The sequence below is a fragment of the Clinocottus analis genome, unplaced genomic scaffold, assembly GCF_023055335.1.
Source record: "Clinocottus analis isolate CAN_PGR_092001 unplaced genomic scaffold, fCliAna1.0.p SCAF_7, whole genome shotgun sequence".
NCBI classification, from domain to species: domain Eukaryota; kingdom Metazoa; phylum Chordata; class Actinopteri; order Perciformes; family Cottidae; genus Clinocottus; species Clinocottus analis.
Genome location: NW_027176229.1, coordinates 12,932,680 through 12,947,362, shown reverse-complemented (window position 1 = coordinate 12,947,362; position 14,683 = coordinate 12,932,680). Strand labels below are relative to the sequence as shown.

The window sequence follows — 14,683 nt, the reverse complement described above, 5'->3', positions numbered from 1 at the left end:
TTTGTTCCTGAGTTTTATTTATTTAGCCGTTTATGTGAATGCTTTATTTCATTACAAGTGTATCCGACATGTAATGACATAAAAAAAAAAAAACAGGCCAATCAGATGTTTTATTGAGATAGAGACAGTGCAGAGCTTTATTTCAAACCAGCGTGCCTCAGAACACGTACACTTGCTGTGAGGTTGTTGTCCCTGCTGTATTTAGTTTTCGCCCTTGTCCATGAGCAGGTTGTTTATCTGAAGTGCACAATGAACGCGCCCTCAGCCCATGTCTACTCTGCTAGTCCTACTGTGCCCTAATCATTTTAATCTGAAGTAAACTGTCCCACTTTATATATTCATCCCACAGATAAGAACACTAGAAAATGACTCTTTCTCTCTCTCTCGAGTCTTCCTCCTACTCAATGTTAACCATCGGATAAGCAGCATCTGCTTATGGGAGAAGAAAAGCAGCTGCTCTACTGGTACCGTAACATGAGGGATCCAGTTACATTAACCAAGGAAGTTTACGAGTTTTTCCATGTGAAAAGATCAGGGCTGTTTTAAACCGCCTTATCAACTCCAACAAATTTGTCAGCCAGTCACGGCATATTTGAACAGTGACAAAGGCTGTCTTTGTGGTCGGGTTTAGTTTTTCTCCTCATCTGTTGTTAAGATCTGCTTGTTTTACGAAGCATCTCTGGCCACCTTGAACAGCACAGCACAGGCTCCATGACCACACTGCATCCCACAATCAGATCCCTAAAAACTAAAAAGATCAACTCTTGAGAACTGAGACTTAACAATGTGTTTAATGGCATTTACCTGCTTTATTCCCATAGCCCAGAAAATCTCTATGTGACCATACTCACAAAACCTATGATCCAGTTATAGTGGAGAGAAGGCAGTACACTCCTCACGCTGCTTTTCATCATTTACTTGACAAATCCAGTTAATCCAGGTGTGCGCAGACACATTTAGAGACACTCCCTGAACCAGAAAAAGCAACAGACAAGAGGATGTTGTTTTTAAATCTTCTGTGTTTGTGAATCAATGTACCGTGTCTCTTTGAGCCCGTGGAAGTGCAGGTTTTACAATGGCAAGTGCAAAAAAGAATAGTTCTCCTAACCTTCAGCTTCACCCTTCAACAAGCTCCTTTATCTGATGAGCGTGTTCGTGAACGGCCTGAGACACTGAGAGACGCTGAGAGATACTGTCAAATTTTCAATGCCGTCAAAACAGATGCTATCTGCCCTCTTCATGTCTAATTACCTGTTTACTCCAAGGACCTAGAATGAATGATGCTGTTGATAAGAACTCACTCGAAGGAAATCATTAAGATTAGTTTTGACATTCAAAGATACGCCATAATTTGTATCGTACAATTTAGGTTGATGAAAACTCAAATTAAGTTGATGAAAACTCTCAACAGAAGGATTTAAAAGGATAGAGGAATCATCAATTCAGCAGAAAGGAATAAGAAAAACAAGGTCATGACACATGTTGCCATAGGTATAAGACTAATCCCCATGAGGGCAGCAACTCTACAAAGTCAGACAGGTTACTGGCGCGAGATATCTTAAGTCTCCTTCTATCAATTCCATCAGTCCTCTGCCCACACTTTGGTTGTGTCACCACAAACTTACCCACCTTAAATATGTAAAGCCCTAAATCGTGCATGCCATCTTATCGACTCTGTACTTATTCAGCCCAGCATGCTAACCTCCATGAAGCTATACTCACTTCTTCGACCACATTGCTGCTATTCAGCTTTCACAAGGATAGTTCTCATACATTACAACAGTCTTGAACTGATCTTTCAAAGTACGTGCAGCAATACTATCTTATCTAGAGAATCTATTTTTGGAAGAGGCAATACACTGCAACTCTGACAACATTATTATTTTGGTTTATTTTTTAAAGCCTTAAGAAAAAGTTACATTTACCCGTTTGTCCTGACTAAACCTTCGAGAATAACCAACACTGACTCTGTCAGATGGCATTCCAACCACCTTCTCTCGCCCTTTGTATGTCCCACAGTGGTAATCATGCTAACAAACCGATTTTGTTACAATAATAATTACTGTCACATCAATGATGATGTGAAAAACTGGCATCTTCATTTTTATTTGATTAGCAAACGATAGTTTTAGACTAAATGACTCAGACCAGAAATTGCAGTTTCGTTTCACAGCGTTTGTCATGCAGTTTATCTCCCCGTAATCAGGTCAGGAGCTCTTTAAAGGAATCAGATCTCATTCTTTGGCCCTCATTTACAATATCACCCTCATGCCTGTCTGGTCTTATCTTCTCATGTACAGTTGATGTTCTGTATTATCACAGTTTAACTCCACGTAGATGGTTTAAATGTCTAGCGTGTGAATCACTCACATTGTCAGTATTATCATATGACTTTTAATACCCAGCTGCTTCACAGTTACCTACAAATAATTGTCACCTATATAGGTTGATTTAAATCCCCCAAAACATTTGATATGCCAGGATTACCATTTACAAACATAAGTACTACATGTCTACAAAATGATTATGGTTTGCTGAAAGTACAAAGTCATGGGACAAATAGGCTAAAGGTCAACTTGCGCATGTTTATAACTGAGATACTGTTTAACACAGAGCTTCATAGAAAACAATGATTTGATAATGAATTAGTCAACAATACTGCAACTGACATCACTGATCAAATGTTTAATTCTACAAACCCATATCGTCTCCATTACCACAAGCCATATGGGATTTTGGCATATTTCTTAAAGCATACAAATTACAGAATGTGTATGAACAAAATAACTTTAGCACAGGTACTAGTAGCATTGGGTTCAAAATAAACATCCAAATAACAAATAATCAACTTTAATAGTGTACATAAAGTAATATCACGGATACTAAAAGTAAGTTTATGATTATAAATCATAGCTTCATACATCATTTCACTGTCACCACAACGTGGGCCCCCAGGGGCCCCTGTAGTCCCACATGTAGGGTCTGCATTCGTACGCTTTGCAGAGGGAGGTGATCAGTGATGATCGGACCAGCTCGTCTCTCAGGCCCAGAGCCTCTGCTTTGTACACGTCCTTACAGAACTCTGATGTTTGCTGCTTTCGTTTCGTCTTGTACCTGCGGTTCTGAAACCAAATTTTCACTTGGGTCTCGGTTAGTCTTAAGGTGCCGGCCAGGTGAGCCCTCTCTGGGGCAGACAGGTATTTCTGCTGGTTAAATTTCTTCTCCAGTTCAAGCACTTGGAGGTGTGTAAACGCAGCTCTGGAGCGCTTCTGTTTCCCCAAGGAGGAAAACCCGCTGGACTCTGAGGTGCTGGGACAGGATGTGTCCAGGGACCCTATGAAGTACAGATGTGATAAAGTCAACAAGAGGGGAAAATACTCTGTAACAGTCAGCTTGGTGGAGTACACATGTCCGGCTGTGGAGCGCTTCATGATCATCAAAAAGGTTATGATTTGAACATGCTCTCAGATAAAAAACAATTATTTCCCTTTAACATATTTTTTAAATATTACATTGACACAACGTGTTGATACAGACCTATTATTCATCGCACACAGATTCATGCCATCTTCTGAAACATTTCAAAGTCTAATACACACAAATCCATTGGCTAGTCTTACATTCCTGCGATTGAAGGCCTGCAGGATCTCACCTGTCTGCACTCCAAAGGCTGTCCCCTGAGGGCAGAGTTGCTCTGACAACTTTTCAGATCCTTCTTTCCATTGAGAACATCGTTCCATCTTCTGTGAACAGCGTTTGCCATTAAATACTGTACCATCCTTAACGGAGAGGATGTCCTCTATGAGGAACGAGGTCACAGGTTTGACTGTGTCAGACATTTCCATCCAGTAATCCACAAATCAGAAGCCTCTCGGGGGCAGAGGGCTACAGCGAGGGACTGGGTTGAAGCAGTGTGTGTCCTCACACACTCACACGGTCTGAATTTATACAAGAACAGAGGCGGGTTTACTCCGACTGCACCGGCAAGTGAAGGAGGCGGGCCAACTACTGCTGCCAACTGTTTCAGTAACTTTCATTTGTTTGCCTGTTCAGATCAACTTGATGGGAATTTCTGAGATCAAACATTATTAGTGTCTTATCTAAAATATCTATTGACGTGATCTATTACACGTGAAGTGTTTCAATGATTCTAATGCTCATGAAAACAAAATGAACAATCAATGTACTTTAATCTATATACAATATGTACATTCTGTCACATATGATTATGTTCCTTTTTTATGAAGATTGTATCAATACACTAAGTTATTAATTGATAAAGTAAACTTAAACTAACACAGACTACAGCAGATTCAAATATAATATTGGTGTCTTAATAATTAAGTCTATTCTTTAAATTAGTAAGACAAAATATGAGAAACTCTTGTGTGTAATGGAATATCACAAGTGTATTTGTACTCTATGTTCTGTAGTTTAATCCCATATTTGTTTTGATCTACTTACAAATTATCTGGGCTAAATTAACTCTACGACATTAAGAAACGAGCGAGTAAACGTGTATCAGATAGGTAAACAGTGAGGGCACTTTTGAAAACATTTGTGTGTCCAGGCAATACTATTACTGAAATATTAAGTGGATTATCTCTCTCAACTTGATTGTCATTTGGATATGTGTCTTCATGCCCCCATCAGTTCAGCAGTAACCCTGTTATCTGCGTTGCAGGAGGGACAGCCGGTGGACAGCAGAGTGGGTGGTCGGAGCACTAATGACTTCGACACATTGAGGCCGGCTCCTGAAACAGACTGAGTCGCTACTCGTTGGCTGTGTATTTGTTGTTCTCCGTGGTTCAGCCTGGCTTTCTCCGAGAGAACGAGGCGTTTACTAGCAGTATCTGTGCTCCTCTGGGAGTTCACGCTTCGTTTGGAAATGCATGAATGTAGGTATGATAAACATGATCCTCTCCGTGGCCCTTGGCCCCGCTGACTCCTCCAGCTTCCTGGCCACCAATCATACACCAAGCAGTCTCAATGTCAACTAGATGAGTGCTTGCATTATTACTGCTTAAATGAAATAAAAGTGAAACAGTTAAACTTTCCGTTATCATATTTCCATTAGTGTTAAGCGCAATGTACATTTCTTTATGTGCAATAGAAATGTAAAGCCAAACTGAATGATGTAAGTGTTTATGCATTTGCCCTGGTTTGTGCATCTTCATATACAAAAGCCATCTGTTTTAAATCTACTGAGGTTCCTCTTAAGCATCAGCTGCTGTCTTGTCAACACAGTATTAAGATCATTAGTATGATACGCTTCACCTTGAATTCTTTGTCTGTGACCATCCGTCTGCAACTCTACGCTGACCTGTAAGCCCAGAAATCTTTCTTCCCTTTTTCTCCCTGCACAATTTTTCTTTTGATATTTTCTAAACCCTGTTGTGTATTGTTTTGAGCATACAGCGCTGAATATGGAATGAAATCTAATGAAAAATACTTCAGGCTTCCAAAGTTAAGCAGCTTTCTGATTCCACTGAAAATCTATTTATTTGAACCTCACTTCAATACATCTTTAAACTGACATTGTACACATGTTTGATAATCATAAGTAGCATATTAATTTGGCCAAATGATATGTGCAGTCAGCTCAATGTCAACAGTGTAAACAAAGCCAGCAGTGAGAGTGACTCATATGCTGTCATCCTCAGCCCTTATTCTGAGACAAGCCACATGATTGCTCTGAGTTGAAAAGACTGACGTTTCCTTCCTATTTATTGTCTTCTGAGCGTTCATTGCACAGATATTTGGCTGCATAGTTGTGCATCAGATGTGACACAGTGGAACCTCTGACCTTTAACGCTGGAGAGGCATTTGTCTTCCACAGTACAAACTATGTGGTGACGATGTTTTCTTTGAGCCACCAAAAGTTGTTTCACCATCAATCTTCTGTTGTATTCTTGCTGTTTCTTTGTCTGAGATGAGAAGCAGCAAGACTTTGTTGTAACTGTTAGATCTAGTCTAGTCACAGTTTTATCTGCTCAGTATCACTGTTGTATTATCCTGTAACCCACACCTGGGTTATTGCACAAGTGTTTCATTCCGTCTATTGTATGGTGTTACACATATGTCCTCTGATTGGGAACAAGTCAATCAGAGGTTTACAGACAAATCTCTGTTACAAGAGATCCATGTTAGATTTTTAACTAAAAAGATATAAAAGTATTCAAAATAACCATATAGTCTCTCTATCTACCACCGCCCATTGTCCATTTACTGCTGAACCCCTTTTCAATCTGTATATATATATTCACATAGCCTACATGTGTGATAAATACATGTTAAGTCATGTGAAAGTGTAGGAGTCTTCCAGTAGAGGGTGCTTTAAAGCCAAACATCAAGTCAACAACACAATGAGCTATTTTACCAAAGGATTAGTTTGAAGAGAGTCTGATTATGCACCGTCAATAGTTATCTTCCATCCTGTGTAGCTCATAAGTGCAGTATTTAGTGGTTACAGGGTGGATGTTTGAACACAGGAACTCTGATCCTGAGTCTGTGAATCATCACAGCACCAATCATAAACATCAGATTATCAGACAGGGATTTGAAGGCTATTACACAGCCAGAGACATATCTGCTTTTCTAAAACTGACGTAATTACAGCATGAGTTAAAACCTTTTTGACGAAACCATAATATGTCTTTCACTGGTGGTCAGAATCACGTCACCAACTGACCCTCATCATCACAGTGTTTATCTTTATTTGGTATTCTGCTTCCATTCAAGTCTCTCTTCCTCGCTCCCTTGCTCAGATGCTATAGCACACACACACACACACACACTCACACACACACGCACACACACACACACACACACACACACACACACACACACACACACACACACACACACAAATAGAGCACAAAAACCCTACAAAATACAGATGTGGCGATCTTTAGTGAAAGTGTAAAAAAAAACTCTTATCAGGACTTGACTGACATTGTATTTAAATTGAGGTATTTCTTATTTTTGGGTAGAAAAAGATAAATCGTACTTGAAAACCATGGATTTTGCAGAACACACTCAATTAACACAACTGATACAAACCCTTTCTTTTTCCGTTGTTTTCTCTTCTGTTTCTCTGATGCCAACCTCCTGTCCACCTCACTCAGGACCAAGCACCGAACCTGGTGACAGAGCTTTCTCCATCGCCGCTCCCTCCCTCTGGAACTCACTCCCCAAACCCATCAGAGACTGCACCAACCTGACAACTTTTAATTCACCAGTCAAAACACACCTTTTTAAATCTGCTTTTGATTTGTAATTAATGCTGTGATTTTATATGATGTACTTGTTTTATGTTAATTTTAACCATGAAAAGCGACTTTGAGAATTTTGAAAAGCGCTATATAAATAAAATGTATGAATATTTTTATTTTTCTCTGACACACACACACACACACACACACACACACACACACACACACACACACACACACACACACACACACACACACACACACACACACACACACACACAAAGAGCCTTTATCTGATCTCTTGAAGTGTCTCTGGTCTCCTCTCTGTCTACAGCTTCATCCTTATCTTTGCAGAGATGCTCCTTGAGCTCCTCTCTCCTCCCAGAAGTGTTTCTGCTTCTGGCCCTTTGGTTCTGAGTCCATGTCTATTGAACATCACACTTAATTTATACATTCATTATTTATACATACAATAAAATTGGAGCATGAAAAGCCAAGCAAGATTGAATGATTAATACATTTGAAATATCCATTACTAAAAAATGATGAAGCGTTTTTGCTATGAGCTTTTGCTGTGATATTCGAAATCCCTCCAAATTAAAATAGTAAAAAAAAAACACACATTTCCTTAATTGTATTGTTTTCCAGGTACTGGATTAAGTTGAACAGCCAATCAAACATATGCCATTCATGATACTGAGAGAACATCTTCCAATGCAAGTGGTTTCAGTATCTGCTGCGCTCATCTGTGAGTGACAGGTCGGACTGGTACTGTTTCCCGTTTGATTGAAAGTTTGAAAAAGTTAAAGAGCCACTCTGTCTGCGGGTTTGTTTACCAAGCAAAGCTCCGGGACAGGACAAGCTCTCCAGCCTTATCAGCGGATTTGTGAATGGGACAATAATGAGCTCAGTTTGATAGAGCAGAGCAGCCTGTCAGGTCAAATGTCACTTCGTCCATTAGCTTTTTGATGGCTCCCTTTGATAAAAGTCCACAGACGACAGCTAAAGAGTTAAACCGATCACGAAAGAGTCTGTAATTGTTTTGTTTTTTGGATCCAACACCTATTATAACTGGAAAATGTGATAATATCAAGTTAGGGTTCAGCCTTTAAGCGCTTTTAAAGTGTTTTCACATCGGTATTTAGAAAGCATGTCAAGCTTCAAACAGTTCATGTTAGCTGACGCGATATAAAACAACTTTAAAAACATCTTAAAAAAGGTTAAAAACGGTCACATAAATAAAATGATTTAAATGCATTCCATGAATGCAAGTGAGTGTTTTGTGGATTATTTGTCGTGAACAATAATACAAACTTCATATTATTATTTGATATTCCCAATTCAGAATGTGTAGCACTTTGAAAAGTATCGAAGACAAAAGGATACAGATACTCTTAAAGACAGTGAGCATTAACTAATCAGCTGTGTTTTTTTATTTGCCTCTAAACAAGAGAAAACTACAAATAGATACAGTCCATACAAAATATCCGATAGAAATTTGACATTGAAATATTTGATATCACAGCATACAGACCATGTTCTTGCTTTAATCACCAGCCTCTTACGCCTTGTAAGGAAGCCTGGAAGTGTCCGCGGCTGAAGGGCGCCTCGTTGTTCCCTGTTAAATCTAACAGTTGGCTATTCGCCACCTGTGCTGCTGACGGTGACGCACTGTGATACCCGCAGCCGTACACGCTGCTGGTTCCATATCCAAAAACGGGATTATAATGTCCGAGAGTCACATTATAAGGTGCTGCTGTATGGGCACCTGCGCTGCAGAGCTTTCCGTCCCGCACCAGCACCGGCACCGGCACCCTCCTCGCTGCAGGTGCATACCCCGCCAGCTCCAGAGACTTGTCCTGTCGTTGGCGCTTGCATTTGTACCTCCTGTTCTGAAACCATATTTTGACCTGTGTAGAGGAGAGTTTGAGCACGTGGGCCAGATGCTCTCTCTCCGGTGCGGACAGGTAGCGCTGCTGCCTGAAGCGCGTCTCCAGCTCGGACACTTGGGAATGGGAGAAGAGGACTCGGGGTTTCCTGCGCAGCTGGGATCTGCTTTTGGGGTTTTTGTCACAGTCAAGTGAACTGTCGAGACCGCATATCTCTGCACAATATAAAGGAAAACAGTCACACAAAGTCACAACAATTCTTGAAACTGAATGATTAGGCGTCTAAAAACATTTTATACACTTAAACTATAGGCCTACAAAAATAAATCATTTGTTTCTTTGACATATAAAGGATTGTGATTCGGAAGAGAGATGTCAGTACAGTGCTGACAGCATCACTGATATTAATCTTTTTTTCTTTCTGCTAAACGAAAACATATTATCTTCTAATAAAAATCTGAGAAAATGTACTTTATCATTATTTAATACAATAGAACACACATGTTATATATATATATATATATATATATATATATATATATATATATATATATATATATATATATATATATATATATAACACAGTCTACTTTATAATAATTAAATAAAATAAAGTCGAATAAAAACCACAAAGATTAAATAAAACGGTGTTAGTTGGAATAAGTATTTGATTGTTTTGACGTTTTAAAGCCGAGATTTTATAGCTTTACTGAATTAAAAATAATATACAGTTTAGTTATTTGTAATTTGATCATTTAGTTAATACCGTATTTGTGACAATTGGAAACTTAGAACTTAATTAAACTGAGTACCTATAGAGATCGTAATAACTGATCACAGTGACGAAACAACAAACAATACTAAAGTTTTGAATGTCATAAACTATATTCGATCACTTTTGGATCGGTGGCAAAATATCGCAAATGTATGGACCTCTCCACGTATTTATGTTTATTGAAGATAAATCGTCTACTTATAATCTATGTTTTCAATTGTGATATTTCAAGGAAATAAAAAAAAAAAGTGACGGTATCCCTGTTAGCTCGCGCTCAAGGCCCCTTGCGTCGTTCGGCTTAAACCTGAACGACGCATCATCTCACCCTCATCGAGCTCCTCTTCTGCTGCTGAGTGGTGCACGTCGAGCTTCTCCTGCATCCCAGAAGCGCACGGCTCCGGCTGGCAGTCACACACGTCCCTGGTCCTGGAGGCAGCGTCCACGTGCTCATAATTCATCGGAACAACTTGATCAATCATCAGGAATTCCTTTTCAAAATCATGGTGGTGCTCCAGCTTCAAAATATCCTTCACGGAAAAGGGCGTCGTGGTCATGGAACTGGGATGCATCCCGACCTTCTCAGCCGGTTGTCGCGCTTTTAGATCCTTCAACCACCACTCAAGCTGCTGCTGCTGCTGCTGCTGCTGCTACTGCTGCTGCTGCCGGACGCGTCTCTTCACTGGCTGATGAGTGAGGGGCATGGGGAGATCTGAATCATTCAAGGGTCCGGCTAAAGAGCAAGGTAGAGATTGATCTGTCACCCCTCTCCAAAACACTGGCCAACACCCATCCCGGCCTCAGCGCACTCCTTTTCTTCTCACCTTACAGGAACCCCTCACATCATTGATCCACCCTTCCCTCCGAGAGTGTATTTAATTACACAATTGGTTAGCGATGGGTCTAACATGTTTGTAATGATTTTTTTTAAGTTATAGACCTCAGAAGGGTGACACGAAAAGGAAACTGAACACAAATAGTCAAATTTATAAAATATGAAAAAAAGTTCCCATTTCATATATATATATATATATATATATATATATATATATATATATATATATATATATATATATATATATATATATATATATATATATATATATATATATATCCAGACTTGTACTAGCACTCAGAGATTTGAATTAAACTGTTTTTTATTTGGTAAAAAAATGTGTTGAAACACGCGCTTTTGCGTCTTTAGAGACAAACAAGTGAAACTGTCCCACATTGCTTAACTCGTTTAGAGGGGCAGTCATTTATTCCGTGTGTACCCAAACCACGCTTCTGGTCAGCTAAGTAAAGTCACCTAATCTGCACACAGGTCCTCGGGGTTGAGTGATCTTAGGTGATGTCGAGCAGCTTTGCCATCAACATTGTTTTCCTGCCACGTTATTAGTGTTCTCAGGCCACAACAAACAGTAACATTATACCTGATGTTGTGGAAGTGGAGAGGCGGCGGCGCCAGCCTGCAATGCTTGACTGAGGCCGAGAGGCGCGTCCTTACAAACAGGAACAAGGACAGACACGGCCTGTCCCACTGGGGGACCCGGGGAGATGTATGGACCACTTACAGGCCTGACCAGGAGCTTTAAAGCTGTGAGTGGGAATGGTGATGGCTTATTTAAGGACAATTGAAGTAATAACGGATGCCATTATAAAAGAGTTACACAAGCTTATTATGGAATGCATGAAATCCAGTCTGACTCCTGTTTCCTAATCTAATCATAATTTCTGATCTAATTGGTACTATACAACTCTTTCAGTTACTTGATTCAGTGGAATTAGAATTAGATTTGATCATTATTTAAAAATGATTACTTATTTACATGATTAGTTAACACTTTAATGGGCAATCAATCAATGGATGCATCACTCACTATATGTGGATGTGCATTAAGTGAATACTTGCTACTTACTAACTCTTCTGCTATAACAATAACAACAATAATATCAATAATAATAGTACATATTATACATTTGTATGGGATTTTTCCAGTTGCTCCAGCATTAAAAACAAAAATCACAAACATAAAAAGAAAAACTGAGAACAGTTAACTATACATATTACACACAATTCATATTTTCTATAAAATAAGAATAAGAAGCCCAGGAGGAAATAAGAACATGAATCATTTTCCATGTATTGCTGAAAAATACCATTGGTCTGATCTTGGAATTTTAGCTTACTGTTGAAGAAATCACCCAGGTTATGAGCTGCACCATTCATATTTTGGTGAAGACAATGATGAAAAATTACAACTAAAAATGTCTTTTAAACACTGGGTTGCATTGGGGGTCGATAGCGTCCAACACACAACACTGTCGTGGTCCCTGTAATTTTCAGCATCAACTCTGAGCTTTGGGCTTTGGGCTGACTTTAGGCTTCAGATCCTGACTTTGGGCTTCAGTTCCAGTCCAGAGCTGGATCCCTGAGGGTGGGAAGGACAGGACGTTGGGCACACTGTAGTGTCCATTAACTTCTCAGCATCCTGGGTTTGATGGAGTAAATTAAGGGACTCCCTGTTCCAACTCTGCAACTGTGTCAGCAAGGCGGACGCAGCTGACACAGCTTGATGGAGAGGTGGGTGGAGCCACCCATAAATGAGCTAAAAGCGTGGCCAACAAAATTGGTTGTGGTCGCGAGAGCTTTGCTTTGGCAGGAGGTCAGAATCAGGGGCGTAAACAATGCAGGCAATGCGGTTGCACCGGGGCCTGTGTGGTGGGTTGGGGGCCCATAGAGAGAGCAGGCCCTGAAAAAAATGGTCCCTTAATTGATTCAGATTGCCACCACAGAAATATGGTTGCGTTCATAGAAAAACTTTCTCTTAATAAATACGTATGCCATCTTTTATTCCTTGAAAAGACATGCGTTTAATTTTTTAAGGATAAAATCATCTGGAGCAATCTATTTATAGTATATTTAGAAGACACATTTCATTTAGTTATGCACTTTAAACATCTATTCTATTGACTTTATAATTGTCAGATGTACAGATATGCATTGGTGATTGTTGGGTATGTAACTTGATGCTCTCCAATGTCAAGTATCTATGTGATCACGTGACGAGACCATCCGATAAACAGTCACTAGTTTAGGTGCAAATCTGTCAAGACTGACAAACCGACAGAGCAGTGATGTCTTTCAAACAAGTCAGCAGTATAAGAAAAAACAACAGAGAGTAGAAGGTGTAAATAAAAAATGTAATGATATTCCTTTGGTACTTGATGGCGTGTGCGTGTGTGTATGTGGGTTTCATAACTAGTGTGCATTGGGTCCCGTCATAACACCGTATGCCACTCGTCAGCACATAAGAGTGTGTAACTTTAAAAGTCTGTGATATAGCCTAAATCACTAAACCGCAGTATATGATCAGTTTATAATAGTAATAGAATTTAAATCAGAGCCATGATGGGATTGTGTTTGCCATCATGTCAAGTACAATCTGCTGATTTATTTTCCCTCTGCTAACACGACACTGGAAAACCCTGTTGCTGTTCTGTAGAAATCCCCTGAGTGCCACTAGAGGTCACTGTTTGGCAGTAGATCGAGCAGAAGAACAAGTAGCTGGTGCAACACATGTAGAACGAGGAGCTGACCGGTCCGAGTGCAGCTGGTAGTTTGCTCTGACCATGAGAGCACCACTGCTTGACCGATGAAGAACAAGCCTCCTCTGACCATGGTCAATTACTGCGTGGGCAATCCAACGATCCACATTTATGATGCACGATTGGACAACATACTTTTTCTTCTATAAGTTTCATCAAAACCTATTGATTTTACTTTTTTTCAATTATATTTTTTGTGGAGTTTTCTCTCACGCTATTGCCAACTCTATAGGATAGAGAATGTACATTATCTTTGTCTGTGCGTGGATACCTGTTATGTAGTAATAGCTTAATGAAGTTACAGTCCTGTGACAATCATCATAATTTACCTCATCTCCAGGTTTTATCAGTGATCAAAAGATCTCCAAGTCCCATACAAGTGCAGGAAAGTAAAACATTAACAAATTAATACATGAAATTATTCAAACTTGTGAATATTAAATCAAATGAAGACATGCATAGTCACACGTTTGTGTGGGTGTGCATGGTATATGTATTATAGGCTAATTATGGCCAATCATTATCGATTCTTGAGTAGGAAAGTTAACACTAGAGTCACACCCTTTGACTGTAAAACACAGTTAGGGTTAGGGTTAGGTAATTAGGTAATTAGGGTTATATATATATATATATATATATATATATATATATATATATATATATATATATATATATATATATATATATATATATATACATATATATATAATAAAAGAAATAAAGAAATAGTGTCCACATCTTTGGCTTCTGGACCTGCTCTTTCTGTAAGACGTTAAAAAAAATATATGCTAGAACCAGAAAACATAATGTTTGGGTTCTCAACCGGGATATTATGTGACAGAAGCACACCTTTTACTGCTGAACCATGAAACCTGAACTTCAGAAGCAGAGGGGGGAGAGCAGAGGGGGGGCACCTCTGGAGTCAACTGTGAATTGTTTGACACCTTGGGGATTTCAGGGTGTCCAGTTTGATGGGTTAATGACTTAATCGCTACAGCAGTGTTCTCTGATGGCTCAAAGCGACGCTCCCTCGAAGTTTCTTCGACTCCCGTTCCTTAAAATCAAAGCTTTTTCTATTGATTCCACCATTTGTTCACTCACTGTAACATAAGAAGCTACAGCTAAGTACAGTTTACCACACAATACCCCTAATTCATCACAGAGCAAAATAGGAGGCTGATCGCAGCTGAAAGAAGAGA

The 14,683-nt window shown here is 39.5% G+C and overlaps 2 protein-coding genes across 2 annotated transcripts; both read right to left on the bottom strand.

Moving 5' to 3' along the window:
• Positions 1-2,933: 2,933 nt before the first annotated feature.
• Positions 2,934-3,845, bottom strand: nkx3-1 (NK3 homeobox 1). Its single transcript, XM_068566773.1, has 2 exons — positions 3,653-3,845; positions 2,934-3,334 (listed from the first exon to the last, which is right to left on the bottom strand). Exons 1-2 carry the CDS (start codon positions 3,843-3,845, stop codon positions 2,934-2,936), a joined length of 594 nt encoding a protein of 197 aa, XP_068422874.1.
• Positions 3,846-8,764: 4,919 nt separating this feature from the next.
• Positions 8,765-10,447, bottom strand: nkx2.7 (NK2 transcription factor related 7). Its single transcript, XM_068566810.1, has 2 exons — positions 10,204-10,447; positions 8,765-9,318 (listed from the first exon to the last, which is right to left on the bottom strand). The coding sequence occupies exons 1-2, from the start codon at positions 10,445-10,447 to the stop codon at positions 8,765-8,767; spliced, it is 798 nt and encodes a 265-aa protein (XP_068422911.1).
• Between the last annotated feature and the right edge of the window lie 4,236 nt (positions 10,448-14,683).